This window comes from Hippoglossus hippoglossus, chromosome 15 (assembly GCF_009819705.1).
Source record: "Hippoglossus hippoglossus isolate fHipHip1 chromosome 15, fHipHip1.pri, whole genome shotgun sequence".
Taxonomy (NCBI): Eukaryota; Metazoa; Chordata; class Actinopteri; order Pleuronectiformes; family Pleuronectidae; genus Hippoglossus; species Hippoglossus hippoglossus.
In genome coordinates, this window is record NC_047165.1 from 8,347,653 (window position 1) to 8,361,742 (window position 14,090).

The window sequence follows — 14,090 nt, forward strand, 5'->3', positions numbered from 1 at the left end:
GTTAGTTTGGAAAAGGGGCTTTAGAACTTCAACGTCTCATCCACAAAAAATCCAGAATATGAAACTTTTGGACAATTTCAAGGATTTTTACGCAAAAGTTTAAATATGTAAAAATTCATATTGGTGGAAATATGGTTGTCATATCTTTTTATTTATTTACTCTTATATTGAATTTGTCATTCATTCAAACCTAGTTCTGTCTGTGGACATTAGAGTTACTTTCATATGTTTTTAAGCTCTTGCACATGTATCAGTGACAGTGGACAGGTCGGCTGATGAGTAAAAACATTTCTACAGAATCTGGAAAAGGACGGAATTTATGAGCAAACACTAAAGGCTCCAGCTTTGCACATAAACAAGACATTGTATATTGGAGTATGCTGTAATTGTGTGTAGCAGATTGGATGTACTTGGTGTAAACTCAACAGGAGAGTGGTGAGTTTAACTCACTCCCATTGAGCAGGTTCGGTTACGACTTGTAACCAGAGCCCACAAACCAGGCCCGGAGTGAAAAAGCCTCATTCATGAAAAGAAGGCGCGGCAGGGAGAAGGGCCTACTGTATAATTTGACCTCTAAAATTCGCCATCCCATCTGCCTCCTGTGATCTGCACGGCGTGCTGGTGCCAAATGATTGAAGCACCAGAAAACGAGATTCTTGTGAAGGGAGAAGGGTGAGAGGAAAAGAAGGGCAGTGAAAAAGAGAGATGGCACAGCTGCAGGTGGACAGCAGATGTTGAGGGATTTTTTTCTTTATTCTTTTAGGTAGGCGATCTCGGCACATAAATTCTTTTCATCCCATTCATACCCCGTCTGTGCATCGCTCCCCTGCCATCACTCTCCTCCTCCACCTTTTTCTTTCACTGTGACTTGTGGCCAACTGCCCTGGTTAGAGAGAGAGGAGGATGCAAAGAGGATGCGAGTGTGTGTGTGTGCACGACGGGATGAGGTATAAACGGAGGGAGGTATTGCTCATTACATCCCTCATGTGTGCTGCAGTTTTAAACGAACAGAGTGGGAACAGGCATCCGTGAACATGACTGACATGCCTGCTGAGAAATGTATAATATTTTCCCGGGGTGCAAATGAAATTCAGCCGCACCTCTAAACATATCCACGCCAGCGCCTGGACCTGCACAGACATACACACACACACGTATCCAGTAACTGTAACCTTAACCATAACTAGTACGTGCCAAATCCACACCCCAACTTTAACCTACACCTAACCACGTCTTCGCCTTTAAATTTAACGATTTACGTTATGGGGACTTGCTATTTGTCCCCAAATGTTACTGGTGTAAACAAATTTAGGTCCCCACAACATCAGTAACATTTTAAGCACCGAACACACACACACACACACACACACACACACACACACACACACACACACACACACACACACACACACACACACACACACACACACACACACACACACACACACACACACACACACATTGTATACAGAGAACATAGTCAGCCTCTGCCTCTTCTTTAACACCCGTGAAGATTTCATTTTCTCAAAATGAATAATTCAGGGCGACTCTGCTGGTTGGCACCGAGAGGAGAGGAGAGGAGAGGAGAGGAGAGGAGAGGAGAGGAGGTAACAGGACTTTTGATGAGGGAAGGAGTCTTTCAGCTTCTCACTTCATTGCTCTCTTTTTCATCGTCTTTTCTTCTTTTGAGCTGCAAAATGTTTGAGCGTGTGACCTCCTCTGTCCTTCCTTCCTTCAGCCTCTGCTCCAACAACCAGCAGTTAATCACTTCAAGTCTCTGACAAGATGCAGCAAACTTGCCACAAAGAGCTTTTTGCCTCACTGCTCAAACTTTGCCTTTCAAGCTCCAGTTTCTTTTCATGGCTTGTGTGCACTATATTATCTGAACAGGCTCTGAACATGACTACATCTGCAAAGAAACACATGCATAAAAAGAAAGTACGTGCCCAACAGGTGTTCAGATGTAATACAGTGTAGATGTTTTCATGGAGATTGGCAGTTTGACTTGTAAACATGCAAAATAATCGATTTTTTTTTATTGCGTAATTAATTTATCAAGTAACGGTTGTAGAAATGTACTGGTTCCAGATTCTAAAATGTGAGAATTTGCTGCTTTTATTAGTTTAGTCAAATTGATTTTTGACTGCTGGTTGGACAAAAAACAGCCATTTTGAAAAATTACTGTATTTTTTATGTTAGGGCCATTTTGAAGAAAAATAACTTATGAGATTTAGAGAATTATGTTGTAATATTATAGGGGGTGGGGGGGGAAACCTGTAATATTACAAGGATCAAGTCGTAATTTCATGAGGGGAAAAACATAATATTACAAGAATAAAGTGATACTTCAATGAGATTTGTTTCAAAGAAAATAAACTGCAAGCAGAACCCATGCTCGCCAGAGTTAATTTTCTTCTGGATCCAAAATCGTTTTGTTTCTTGAGAAACCAGCCTCCCTTTGTTTGTTACATCTGCCTGATATTCAGTCGACCACCAAACATTTCCTCCTCCACAAAAGAAGCAACTTCATAATGTGGTGCTGATTTACAAAAAGATCAAGTATTTTGTTATTTGTTAAACATTCCACAAAAAGATTTTCACATATCCTAATATTTTTTGACTTTATTTACATAATATTACAACTGAATTCTCTAAAAATTATGATTTTCTTCCCCTTTGAGTCCGAATACAAGATAATTTCAGTTATTTAATCTGATGTTTGCGAGTAATAAACTCTGGACTGCAGATGTCCTCCCCCTGCTTTCCTCTCCTCCTTCACTTGCTCCAAGATGGCATTACTTTCAATTTAGATAATCTCCTATTTGCACTCCTCCACCCATTTTTTAGACTCGCTGCTTTAAAGCAGTCCGTCTCTCGCTATCTAATCTGAAGCAGTCCTCTTACTTAACTTTCTTACTTAATCTCCTCTGTTCTACTGTCGCTGGTTGGGATCAGTCCTCCCATCTTCGCTTTCCTCATCTCCCTCATTTTCCTGCAGACGGGCTCAGTTACCCACAACCACAGTCATGAATGAATCTGCTGAGCTGGGTATGACGTTTTGTTTCAGAAACATACTTCTCCCATTCCCCCAAATACTTTTCTCCCCCCCAACTCCCTCTCATTTCCTGAAGGCAATTTTCTACAAAGAGAGGGAGGACAGAGATGGAGCGAGAGAACAAAAAAGAGCCAACAGACGACAAAGAGAAACTAGGATCAATTTAAACAGAGAAAGAAAGAAAGCAGAGAGATGTGTATGTAATCCCGGCCGGCGACTCCCACATGAGGGAAAAGGAAACACTGTCTGGTATTAAGAGGAAGCTCTTGTGGGGGAGAGCAGCTCTGCACTGTGCTGTAACGGATGTCACCGCTGTCACCTGCTGGTTTCCACAGGCTCACATACATAGACGCATGCATCATCCTACATACAAGCTGCACAGAGAGCGGGGAGGTGTCACAGGAGTCTGGATAATTTAACGACACCACGTTATGGCCATCAGCATCAATTATTTCAATTTTGAGGAATCCGCCAAAATGGTTTATGGCTCCAAATACTGTGAAGCCCATGAAACTCAGCTGGCCACGTTTACATGCAGAACCCCCTCAGGCTCCAATCCAAACAATAGAAATTAAAAATGCTTCATCGTCGCGATTTGCAAACTAAGTCCTGCTGAATTCATCCAGAAACGACACAGAATTTGAAAATGGATGGATTGCAAACCACGAGTCTTAAGCTCAGAGATCGGATGATCACAAAATACTCCTTGGGCATTGTGGGTAATGCTTTCTTTCATTTTTTTGTGCAAGCTTGCATCTAAGACAGTAGAAAAAACAGCAATGTTCATAAAAAGTGGATGAGTTTGCTTTATGCATTCAAACATTGGAATTACTAGCCTACACCCAGGAAGGTGAACAAGAGGTTTTGATGTCTAATTTCAGATAACATCTTCATATGTAAATCCTGAAATATCTCAATTCAATCCAGTGGTTTCAACACAGTGACCAGCAGCATAAAAAAACACAACCTTTCCCCGTCAGCACAGATTAAGGCCAAAACTCAACCCTCACAAAGTCAGTTCAAAGTTGACGGACAGCTGTCAACGACCTGATCCGCCTCCCCCCATCCTGCATCCAGCAATCATCATCATCAACAGTAGGACTCCCTCCATCTCTCCCTTAATCCCCCACTCAGCGTAACAACTGCCTGTATCTCTGACCCACACCCACGCTAATACATAATCTGCCATCTCCAGAACTAACATGCCACAACCATCCCCCCCCCCCATCACGGTGTCACGCAGAACAGAACAGAACTGACCAGTCAATGCACTCCGCAGAGTGGAAGTCCCACAGAGTCACCAACGACGCAAGTGTGTGTGTCGGGGGGGTAGAGCGGGAACCAGTTAGTCATATAACGGTGGGGTATTGCTTAAGGGTTTTCCACGAAGAATCATTTCCTGTCTTCAGATACACACAGAAACTTCTGTGGAGGAGGCTGTATGTGAAAATGCAAATGTGATAGTCAGTTGTTCTGGGAATCTTCTGAAAATTTTCCTGGAAGCTGGTAAATTTCGCCTGATGATGACATCTCTAACATGCAGTGGACAAACCCTGTCACAATACAAATATCTCAGGATGAAAAAGAGGCGCCTCACACACTGTGTGGCTTCATCGAAATTCTTGTAGTTATTCATCATGTCCTGCCTGCTAAACTCATCTGATGAATTATCTGAGATTGTAAGTTTGAAGGTATCATAAACTGACAAGTGAATTTTAAGGATTGCAAAATGTGCTGCTGGTGCAACACCACAATGTGCTGACCGGACAAAACATGAATATGACATTTTAATTGTGCTGCTAAATCACATTTTGTTGGTTTAATATCTACCAAGCAAAGCCTCCTAATTTACCCCACATCAAAAGAAGTGAATTAACATGATTTATTAATACCTTCCTCTTGATGTATTAGCTCAGCCGACCATTTTGTGAAAGAAAAAAAGAAAACGAAACGAGTAAATTTGCAGTGTTTTCTTACAATGGGCCGGAGATTACAACTAAAAAACCAATGTTGCCTACCAACATACAAATTAGAAGTATGCTTTAAGAGCAGCTTTGCGGCTGTGTCCATTAACAGATGAAATTACCGAAGCAGCAAATGTCAGCCACATGCAAATGAGGTCTACTCACGCCGACTGTGTGTGTGCTAACAACCCAACGTACAGTCTGACACCACTTTCACATTTCACAGAGTATTTGTACAGTTTGTGGCAGAGTTAAAGAAACCCATGGGTCCTGTGCTAGGAACGGCAGCCTGCTTTAACAGCCAAGCAGTGGGATTTGATTAATATCTGTTCCTGTGGGCCTCAAAATCAGTTAAATCATTTGTTCCCAGTGTGCATTTCACCCCCATTAAAGTCCATTTCAACCTACTGGCTACATAAAGTAGTGCACAGGGTCTCACAGGAAGCCAGGAGGCTGGTCTGAACACAATGAGAGTATCTGTGGATTAGTGCAGCAGTGGAAATGGAGGATCTGAAGGATTAAACTGCCCCCTCTCTCTCTTCTCATTACAACCTGCAGAGAGAAAATGACACAATCACACATCGGCCATCAGCGCTGTAATTCGATTTTATCTGTTCAATGATGCTGCTAGTCAGCCTCAGCCTGAGCATGTGCTCATGGTGAAATCAGCCAGTGTCTGTCCAAAATGTCGAAAATTTACTTCTATCAGATCAGGGGTGTGGAAGATAGTGAAGATAGTTTTTTTTTTGGCAGCTGAATTAAAGCTTTAAGAGTGATATGTGCATCCAAATGAAAGATTCAGTTGATTACATAATAATGACGCACTGACTGAATACATTTAATTTCAAACAGAAAACGAGACATAAATTTGGGCCACAAATCAGCATTCAATAAATTCAGCGGAAACAATAAACAATAAATGAAAATCTTAGCACTTAAACTCTACCTTTAACTCTTCACATTCCTGAGCAAATCTGTCCCAGAAGCACCAAACAAAGCTTATTGCTATTCCACGCAGGTCAGTGGTCCACGTTGACACCAGCAGAACTGAAGGAAGGCTGTGTTGTCCAAGTGGTTGTAAAGCCTTCCCCGGCTCCACTGATGCACCCTCATTATCATAATGCACTAAGACATCCGTATTTACAACACTAGGGGCTCGGGGGGCTGTGGGGAGATGGTGCGTAGCATAGCAGAAAAGACTCCATCAAAAAGCAGCTGGAGGTGCAGTGATAGAAGGTGAGCAGCTGCATTAAACATTATGCAACTTTCTGAGGCTAGCATTTTTACTTTATTAAATGGACTCAAAGTACAGCACGAGTCCCATTCACCCATTCACAAACACTATTCTATACACAGCACTTTTTATATCGCACACCATTAAGCTGTCAGGGGTAATTTGGGGTTCAGTATCTCCCTTCTGCATTCGAACTGGAGAAGCCGGTGATCAAACCACCGCCCTTCTAGTTAGTGAACGACGTCCTGAGCCAAAGCTGCCCATTACTAACCAAGGGCATTAAATAGGGCTGATAAGAGCGAAATGAGGAAAAAATACGTTGCAAAGAGACAGTGGCAAATGCAATAATCCATATTGTACAAAAATGTACAGCACTGCAAAATATACACCCCCTGTTCCACACAATGTGATATGACTGATCAGGGAAGTCTTAATGGGAACCGTTTGATTACAGTAACTGACAGGCTGTAACATGAAGACTGTGCACATTTGTTAAAATTTAAAAAGCATAATAAAGGGTGCTGCTGACAGCTGTTTTACCCAAATCCTCTGTACTGTGCCAAGTCAATGCCATTTTCTGTTGTATTTAATGGGGCGATGTGTGATTCTGGCAAAAGAACAGCATGAGATTACTGAAATAATAAAAAGGACTTCACACAAAGTCTAAGGAATTCTGACAAATCTGGCACTTACAGAGATAAGCAGACAGGAAAACGAGATGTAAGTATCACTTTAGGATCATAGCAAATGCTGACATGGAAAATAGGACAGGGGATGTATTGCCAAAATGGCCAAATTTATCCTTTTACGGTATTAATTCATAATCCTGACAACAGTTTTGAAAAACAGATAGGCAGTGACATTTAGATTTCACTCTGCTGGCCTAGATAAGAGGAAAAGACCCAGAATCTATCTATTGTTGATGTAATGTGAACAAACACAGGACAGAAAACAAATGACAGCACTGACCATGAAGATAAAAACGTTCTATGAGCGTCCTTCTTGTGTTTGGACTTTTTTAAGGTCAAGCACCATGAATCACACACCGCTAAACACACTCAGCACCAATAGATCTCTCATACCCCCACAGCTGAAAGATGGCTGCGCACAAACAGGAGTACAAAAAATAAACTCCACTTATTTGATGGTAAGCACATATCAATGATTCATCACGATGAAGGATAAAAAGATTGTGATGCATCATCCCTGATACTTTGAAGCGAAATGCAACTGAATACTCAGGTTGTTGCTTTCACTATACCTGAAAGCTCTGAGATATATTAAAACATGATATGACTGATAAACAACACTGATTTGTGGAGCTATTTAAAGCAAAGGGGGATGGGAAATTCTAACAGGCATTTTCTTATCAATTAAAATGACACGGCCGAGAAAAAGCAAGATCACATGTATCAAGAGATCAGCCAAACAGCAGATGACACGGATGGAAGAGCGAAGGATTTAAAGGATTTACTTGTATCTGGAGACTGCATAGTGGACACGATGACTGGTGGACCTGTGCGTCGACTTAGCTTCTGGTTAGCAACCAGGGCACCTTGGCCTTGAATGGGTGCTCCCATAGGCATAATGATATTGTCTGATGCAGATCCCCCACCCTTTCGCATCATTTGAGGACTAGGATGAGGACTATGCATGGGTGACAGTGGCAGTGCGTTCCTGTCCCTCTTCATCAGCTCCATGGGCACTGTGTAGTTGGTAGAGTAGGCTTTAGGTACCTGTTGTGGTGGCTGTGGTAAAGCTGGCATGGACACAGGCATCTGTTGTGGCATACCATGCATGGAGTGAATAGACCCGGGTATGGTAGGCATAGACCCAGTCATATGCTGTGGCATTATCTGCATACTCTGCACAGGCATCCCATGCATCCCATGCATTGTCCCCCCAGAGGAGTAGGCTGACATGGGTCTCGACTGAACAGGCATCATGGCTCCAGTATATGACCCTGGCGAGCGAGGTGGTTGGCCCGGGTAGCCTCCAGAGGCTTCCAGGAGGTGCTGAGATGGGGCACTGCTGGGCCTCCTACCAATTACTTCTCCCATTCTTGGGGAGATAGTGTGCATGGCCCCAGGGGTTTGTGGGCCCATTAGGTGTGTGTCCACATTCAAAGCCTGTGAAGGGTGCTGTGGATGGTGGTGCTGCTGCTGATGGTGGTAGATGTCTGAGCGATGGCTAAAGCTATTTGAGCGGCCTCGCATGGGTGTCTGAGGTTGGGAGGGGGCTGGTGTAGCCTCAGCGGGCCGCTTGCAGTTCTGGACCACGCGAGACAGTACCCGAGCCTGGCCTAGGTTGGGGGCAACGGTGCGGACATCATTCTCCTCCATGACAGCCAGCATGCTAGTGGAGTCAAATCCCTGATGAATAAGAGAGGAGATGGTGCTCTCAGAGAGACCCTCATTTCGCAGCAGGGCGAGGAACTCAGGATCAACAGTTTTCTTGGAATCCACAGACAAAAGCATCTGTGGGGCAGTGGGAGGAAGAGCAGGAAGAGGAGCAGGTAGTGGAGTGGCAGGATGATGAGGAGCTAAAGCTGGGACAGTCTCGATAGAAACAGGTGCAGCTGTGGCAACTACAGCAGCCTGCAATTGGGCAGGGGCAGCAGGAAGGGGGCCCACCATAGAAAGGGTAGGGTCAGTGACAGGCATGGTAGGTTGAGGTGGCAGGGCCTGTTGTTGCAAATGCTGCAGCTGTTGTTCTTGCTGTAACTGCTGTTGCTGAAGCTGCTGCTGCTGTAACTGTTGCTGCTGTATCTGTTGTTGCTGAAGTTGCTGTTGCTGTAATTGCTGTTGTTGTATTTGTTGCTGTTGAAGTTGTTGCTGTTGTATTTGTTGTTGTTGCTGCTGCTGTAATTGCTGCTGCTGTATTTGTTGTTGCTGTTGTAATTGCTGCTGTTGCTGAATGGTGTAGGGTGAGGCTGTCTCTTGCCTCATAATTATACCTTGACCGGCAGGATCTACTACAAGACAGGTAGCAGCCTGCTGCTGTGCATCCAACGGGCGCCCATTAACATCAGTATAAACTGACTGACCAGTCAGAGGTGGAGGCTCACTAGCATACCGGGGAGACATGTGTTCCATACCATAGTGAGCAGGAGATGGGTCTCGGGAGGGTATACGCTGTTGGCCATCTGGCATCATCTTGGCAGCAGTTACAGCACCAGGTTCTCTATAAGCTCGATTCAACTCATGAGCACTCGGGGGAGGGGGAGGGGGCGGTAGAGGTGATGCAGGGGCTTGAGGTCCCGCTCTCCCTCCTTGACCTTGATCCCATGCAGCACGAGCCCCAGGAGTCATCCCAAAATGAGAGCTTGACCTACTGAGTGGATGAGGCTGAGGCTGCTGAGGCTGGTGTTCTGGTCTGTAAAAGCCCTCAGCTGTTCGAGGAGTCACGGCTGGGTCATGGGAATAGTAATCCTGATGTGGAATGGATCCTCTGTGAGCCATGGTCGCTCGTTCGTAGTGGTTTAGATCCGGTGCAGAGCCCTTCCTCATCCCTCGTGGGTCGTGTCGCTCTGCGTAAAGTTGCCCGTAATGAGAGTCTGGATAGGAATACAAATCGCGTTTCAAATCCAGGTCAGGGGGACGCACCCCTGGTGGAGGCTCGTACCACCCTCCTCCCTCCCCGTAGGACAGAGAGTTCCGCCGGCCCGCTACTCTTGCCTGCTGCTCGTGGACGCTCTCAGCCCTGTCCCACTGACACTCATTCCCCCCTAAAGTGTCCCAGCTGTGGGAGCGACCAAGACTCAACTGTTTGTTAGGGACAAGCATTGGCAAAAAACAGTCGACAGCAGAGGAAGCTTTAACGGAGGAAACACAAAACAAGAAAAAAGAAATTTGTTCCACCTGTAGCAAAAGTTCTCTTTCAAATCTTCAGGTAATGTAGCATCACAAAATAGAGCAGAGAGATGTAGAAGAAGAACAAGCAGAAAAGAAGATGAAGAAGGGTCTACCGCTTCACCTGATATCGGGTTGTAATATTGTAAGTCCGTGTCAGGTGACTCTGCCTTTGGCGGGCAGTCCTTGAATAATTAATCTCCGGTCATGCTGTCTTGTTGTGCACGAGGAAAGAGGACACCACACACAAACACATCACACCAAACACTGCAGAGGCAGAACAGCTACTCCATGGACGGCACGGTAACAGGAGGCATGTGTGAGATGGCCACCAAATGTTTATAAAAAAAGGAAAAAACAGAAAAAGAGGGGATAGGTTGGGTTATAGGTTTGGATGGGCAGGGGCTTGTACTAATCCAATGGGATTTATCTCTCTCTTCTCTTGGACATTTTACTCGCTCCGCCGATTGCTCTGAGGGATTACATCTAAATAAAGCCTGTTTTAATTCCACTTCCCACTGTGACGTCATGTGGACCAAATACAAGCATATCCGGTGATAGTGATGATTATGGTAAAAGATGATAACAATGAATCAGGGTCCACCCCCCAAACCCCAAACCCTCTCCTGCAGAGTCACCTACCTGAGGATGTTGATGATGAGCTGTCCTCCACAGGTCTCAGCCTTTAGTTTGCCACATTCACAGCAAAGGCAGGGGAGGCCAGGCAAGGCACACAGCTTCATTGAATACAAATGAAATACAGTTCTCTCTGCTAAATCCCATGTCCTGTCAGTAAACATCAAATCCACTCTGATTGGACACTAATCCTCCAGGCCCCATGCTTGCAGCAGAGCCACCAACGCAACTGCTGCCCAACTGACTCTGAAATGTCCTTGATGCCTCTGTGGTGCTCACTGTCACTGCCTCTCACTCTCCTCGATTTGACACCTGAAGTCCGTATGTTAACTGAAGGGCACAGACGATTGCAAAAAACTGGATTGCATGGAGATTACGGAATGCATAACCAAATCAGTCTGCAATGTGAGTCCAATTTGCCTCCAGCTGATTGTGATTTCATGCAAAGACCCACTCAATTATCAACATTTCTGCCTCTCTTGTTGAGTATGAAAAATAAATTTCAACATTGTTAAATTTGGCCATTTGTATTACCACACAAATTCAAACCATATGCATCTTCCTGTTAGCAAAATACAGCACCTTCCCCCTCGTCCCCAAAGCTCCTCTGATCTCCTCCACTAAGAGAGAGACTGTAATCTGGATTTGCCAGTTTGCAGAGAAAAGTAAAACACTGGGGGGAGTGTGATTTGTGCATCTGTGTGTGTGTGTGTGTGTGTGTGTGTGTGTGCATGTGTGTGAGAGGGGGGAGGGTTCTTTTTGTAACAGCAGTTAATCCAAAGCACCTACAACCTTTGCCTTGCAAAAACACTTTGCTCGAGCTGCAACACAACAGGAGCTCATTCCACTTCATTCAAATATGCCATAGTGGAAAGAATACAACGTGAATAATGGTTGTGAGCTATATATGAAGAGTTATATACTGTATAGTACATATATCATTTTGTTGAACCAAGGAAATGTTCAGTGAAGTGTAAGGCTATGAGGGAGCACATATAACTTCCTGCACTCACATGACATTGTGGCTGAATATCGATCCCTTCCTCGGAGGATCCCTGTTTATTAATGCATGAAAACAGATGTAAGGTGAGGAAGTGTCCATCTTCATCCAAATCTAATCTCAGACCTATCCAGGGGCAGTAATACATATTTTAGACTGTGAGAAAAGTGTCTGGTAACGTCAGTATTTTGTTCCTGAACATGTGGAAAGCGTGCCGGCACTTCTGTCGTCAAAACTAATATCTTGTTTAATCACGGTTGTGTAATTAGAGAAGGAAGATATCAGAGAGGGAGCACAGAAGTCTGCTGTTTGCTCGAGATGTCTGGAAAAAGCAGATGGCAGTGGCTCCAAAACCAATTGTGCGGATGACTGAAAACTTTTGTTGCTAAGGTCAGAGGAACATCAGGCAGCCTGATGGAAAAAAGGAAATTTAAATGGGAAGGAGAAGAGGCGGGAGCGAGCCATCACCGAGATCCAAAACAGACAGGAAAGATGAATTATTCAAAGATGGAAAAACAAAACTTTTAAAGCCCATTGTGGTTTTAATAAACTGTCTTGTTTTTCACTTTTTACATAAAGTCAAGTTTTCAAGTGTCACCACCTAGAGGCACAAAGTCCTTTGTGTTTTTATTCTTGAGCTTGTGTGTTTAAGTGTGAGCTCATGTGTTGACAGGACTTGTATTTGTGTGAATAACATCTGTCAACGAATGATGTGTGTGGTGAAGTTAAACAGAGATGTACTTTTGTGAACATGTGTGTACATATACAAGTTCCCACACTAACTCTGGAGATACTAGTACAATTTGTTTTGACCCTGAATCCGATTGGACAATGACAGTCCAAACACAATGCAGTGTCCAATGAGATGTCCGGTGGTTGAGCTATGTTCATATCCTGTCCTGGTTAACAAAGGTGTGGTAGTCAAGATAGACGACGATGTGGAGCCAGGCAGGTTTGCATAAATACACAGCACATTCAATATTTTTCCAATATTTTCTACAGCGTCAACAAGTATAATTAAACCCTGTGTAAATAAAACCTGTGTCACTGTTAACAGATTATATTTACATAGTCCTTCTTGTCTCTTTTTTACAAATACAAGTCGTTCCTCCACAGGTACTATCTGGAATATTTTGTACAGATTTATTGCAGGAGTACGCAAATCTATGTACGGGTCCGATACTACCTCTTTAAAGTATTTTAGTTTCAACCAGATAAAATTTCAATTTTTCTCTTGCTGGAAATCTCCTCTTCTACTCCGCTCCATAACAGCAGTTGCGCTGAACTGACACTGGCAAGTACTTTAAAAGGGAAAGAAGAAGTCATTTCCTGCAGTGTAACCTTAGCCAAGGTCCCAGAAATACAATGGTAACGTGTACTTTAGGCAAGACTTCAGTTTCGAGGGGGTGGCACTAGTGTTGCCAACTACAGGTCAGGCGCTCAGGCCACACACCAATGAGAGCAATAATTACTGTCTGCCATACAGGGTTAGTAACATACAGCCGTTAAAATACATTATATATATTGTTATTTTGTCAAACGCACTTTGTATCGGCCGATAAACAAAGTCCACATTATTGGAATCGGAATTGGGAAAGAAAGAAATGTGATCAAACCATCTCTAATATACACTACCTTCAAGACGTCAAAAGTTCTAAAACATGACCCAATTGTAGACGTAAGACCTCATGTGTATTATTCCTCTTTTCTTCTTAAAATAGCTGATTAGATTTAGGAGAAAATGTTTCTGGCTTCCTGCAAAGATATTCAAACACCACACACACATACATCCATGTCAAGGGCAGCAGTTTGCACAGTGTACGTGATCCCTTGGCTTCTTTCACCAACCTTATCCACTCGTCTCATTACTTCTTCTAGCCTGTCTCTCCTGAGACTCTGGCTCTCAGCAGAGCAGATCACACAACCTCATAAAGTCAAACCTCAGACAGAAAGACGGGGGGGCAGAGGTGTGTACACTTAGAGTTTGCAGATCTAATCCCGACAGGAGAGTACGTTGCAGAGTTCTGTTTGTCTCAAACTAAACAATGTTTGACTTTCAAATTCTAATGTTTCTCCATTTGTCATACTTGCCAGACTGTGCACACACCGCCAGATTCACTGTAACAGAGGGATTTAGGAATTAAGCTTGGGGGGATTTCAGAGCAAATATAATACCACCCCAGCAGAAGCTTAGACCTTACATTGAATAAGACTTGACTGAGGAAAGCATTTTTATGGAAGTAGAAACATACAGAAACCTCGAGTAAATGAACCTCGTGGAACGATGCAATTATGTAGTTCAGAGTTCTTCTACTAGCTAATAGATTTCAGAAGATGCTTTACTATAGCC

At 43.7% G+C, this 14,090-nt stretch overlaps 2 protein-coding genes across 4 annotated transcripts in view; both read right to left on the bottom strand.

The window, feature by feature from the left end:
- Window positions 1-14,090, bottom strand: part of LOC117775585 (C-terminal-binding protein 2-like) — a 64,222-nt gene that overhangs the window by 23,735 nt on the left and 26,397 nt on the right. The gene's annotated exons all lie outside the window — the stretch shown is intronic.
- LOC117775581 (putative uncharacterized protein DDB_G0291608) lies at window positions 7,636-11,200 on the bottom strand. Its single transcript, XM_034608886.1, has one exon. The coding sequence runs from the start codon at window positions 10,036-10,038 to the stop codon at window positions 7,666-7,668; it is 2,373 nt and encodes a 790-aa protein (XP_034464777.1). The 5' UTR covers window positions 10,039-11,200; the 3' UTR covers window positions 7,636-7,665.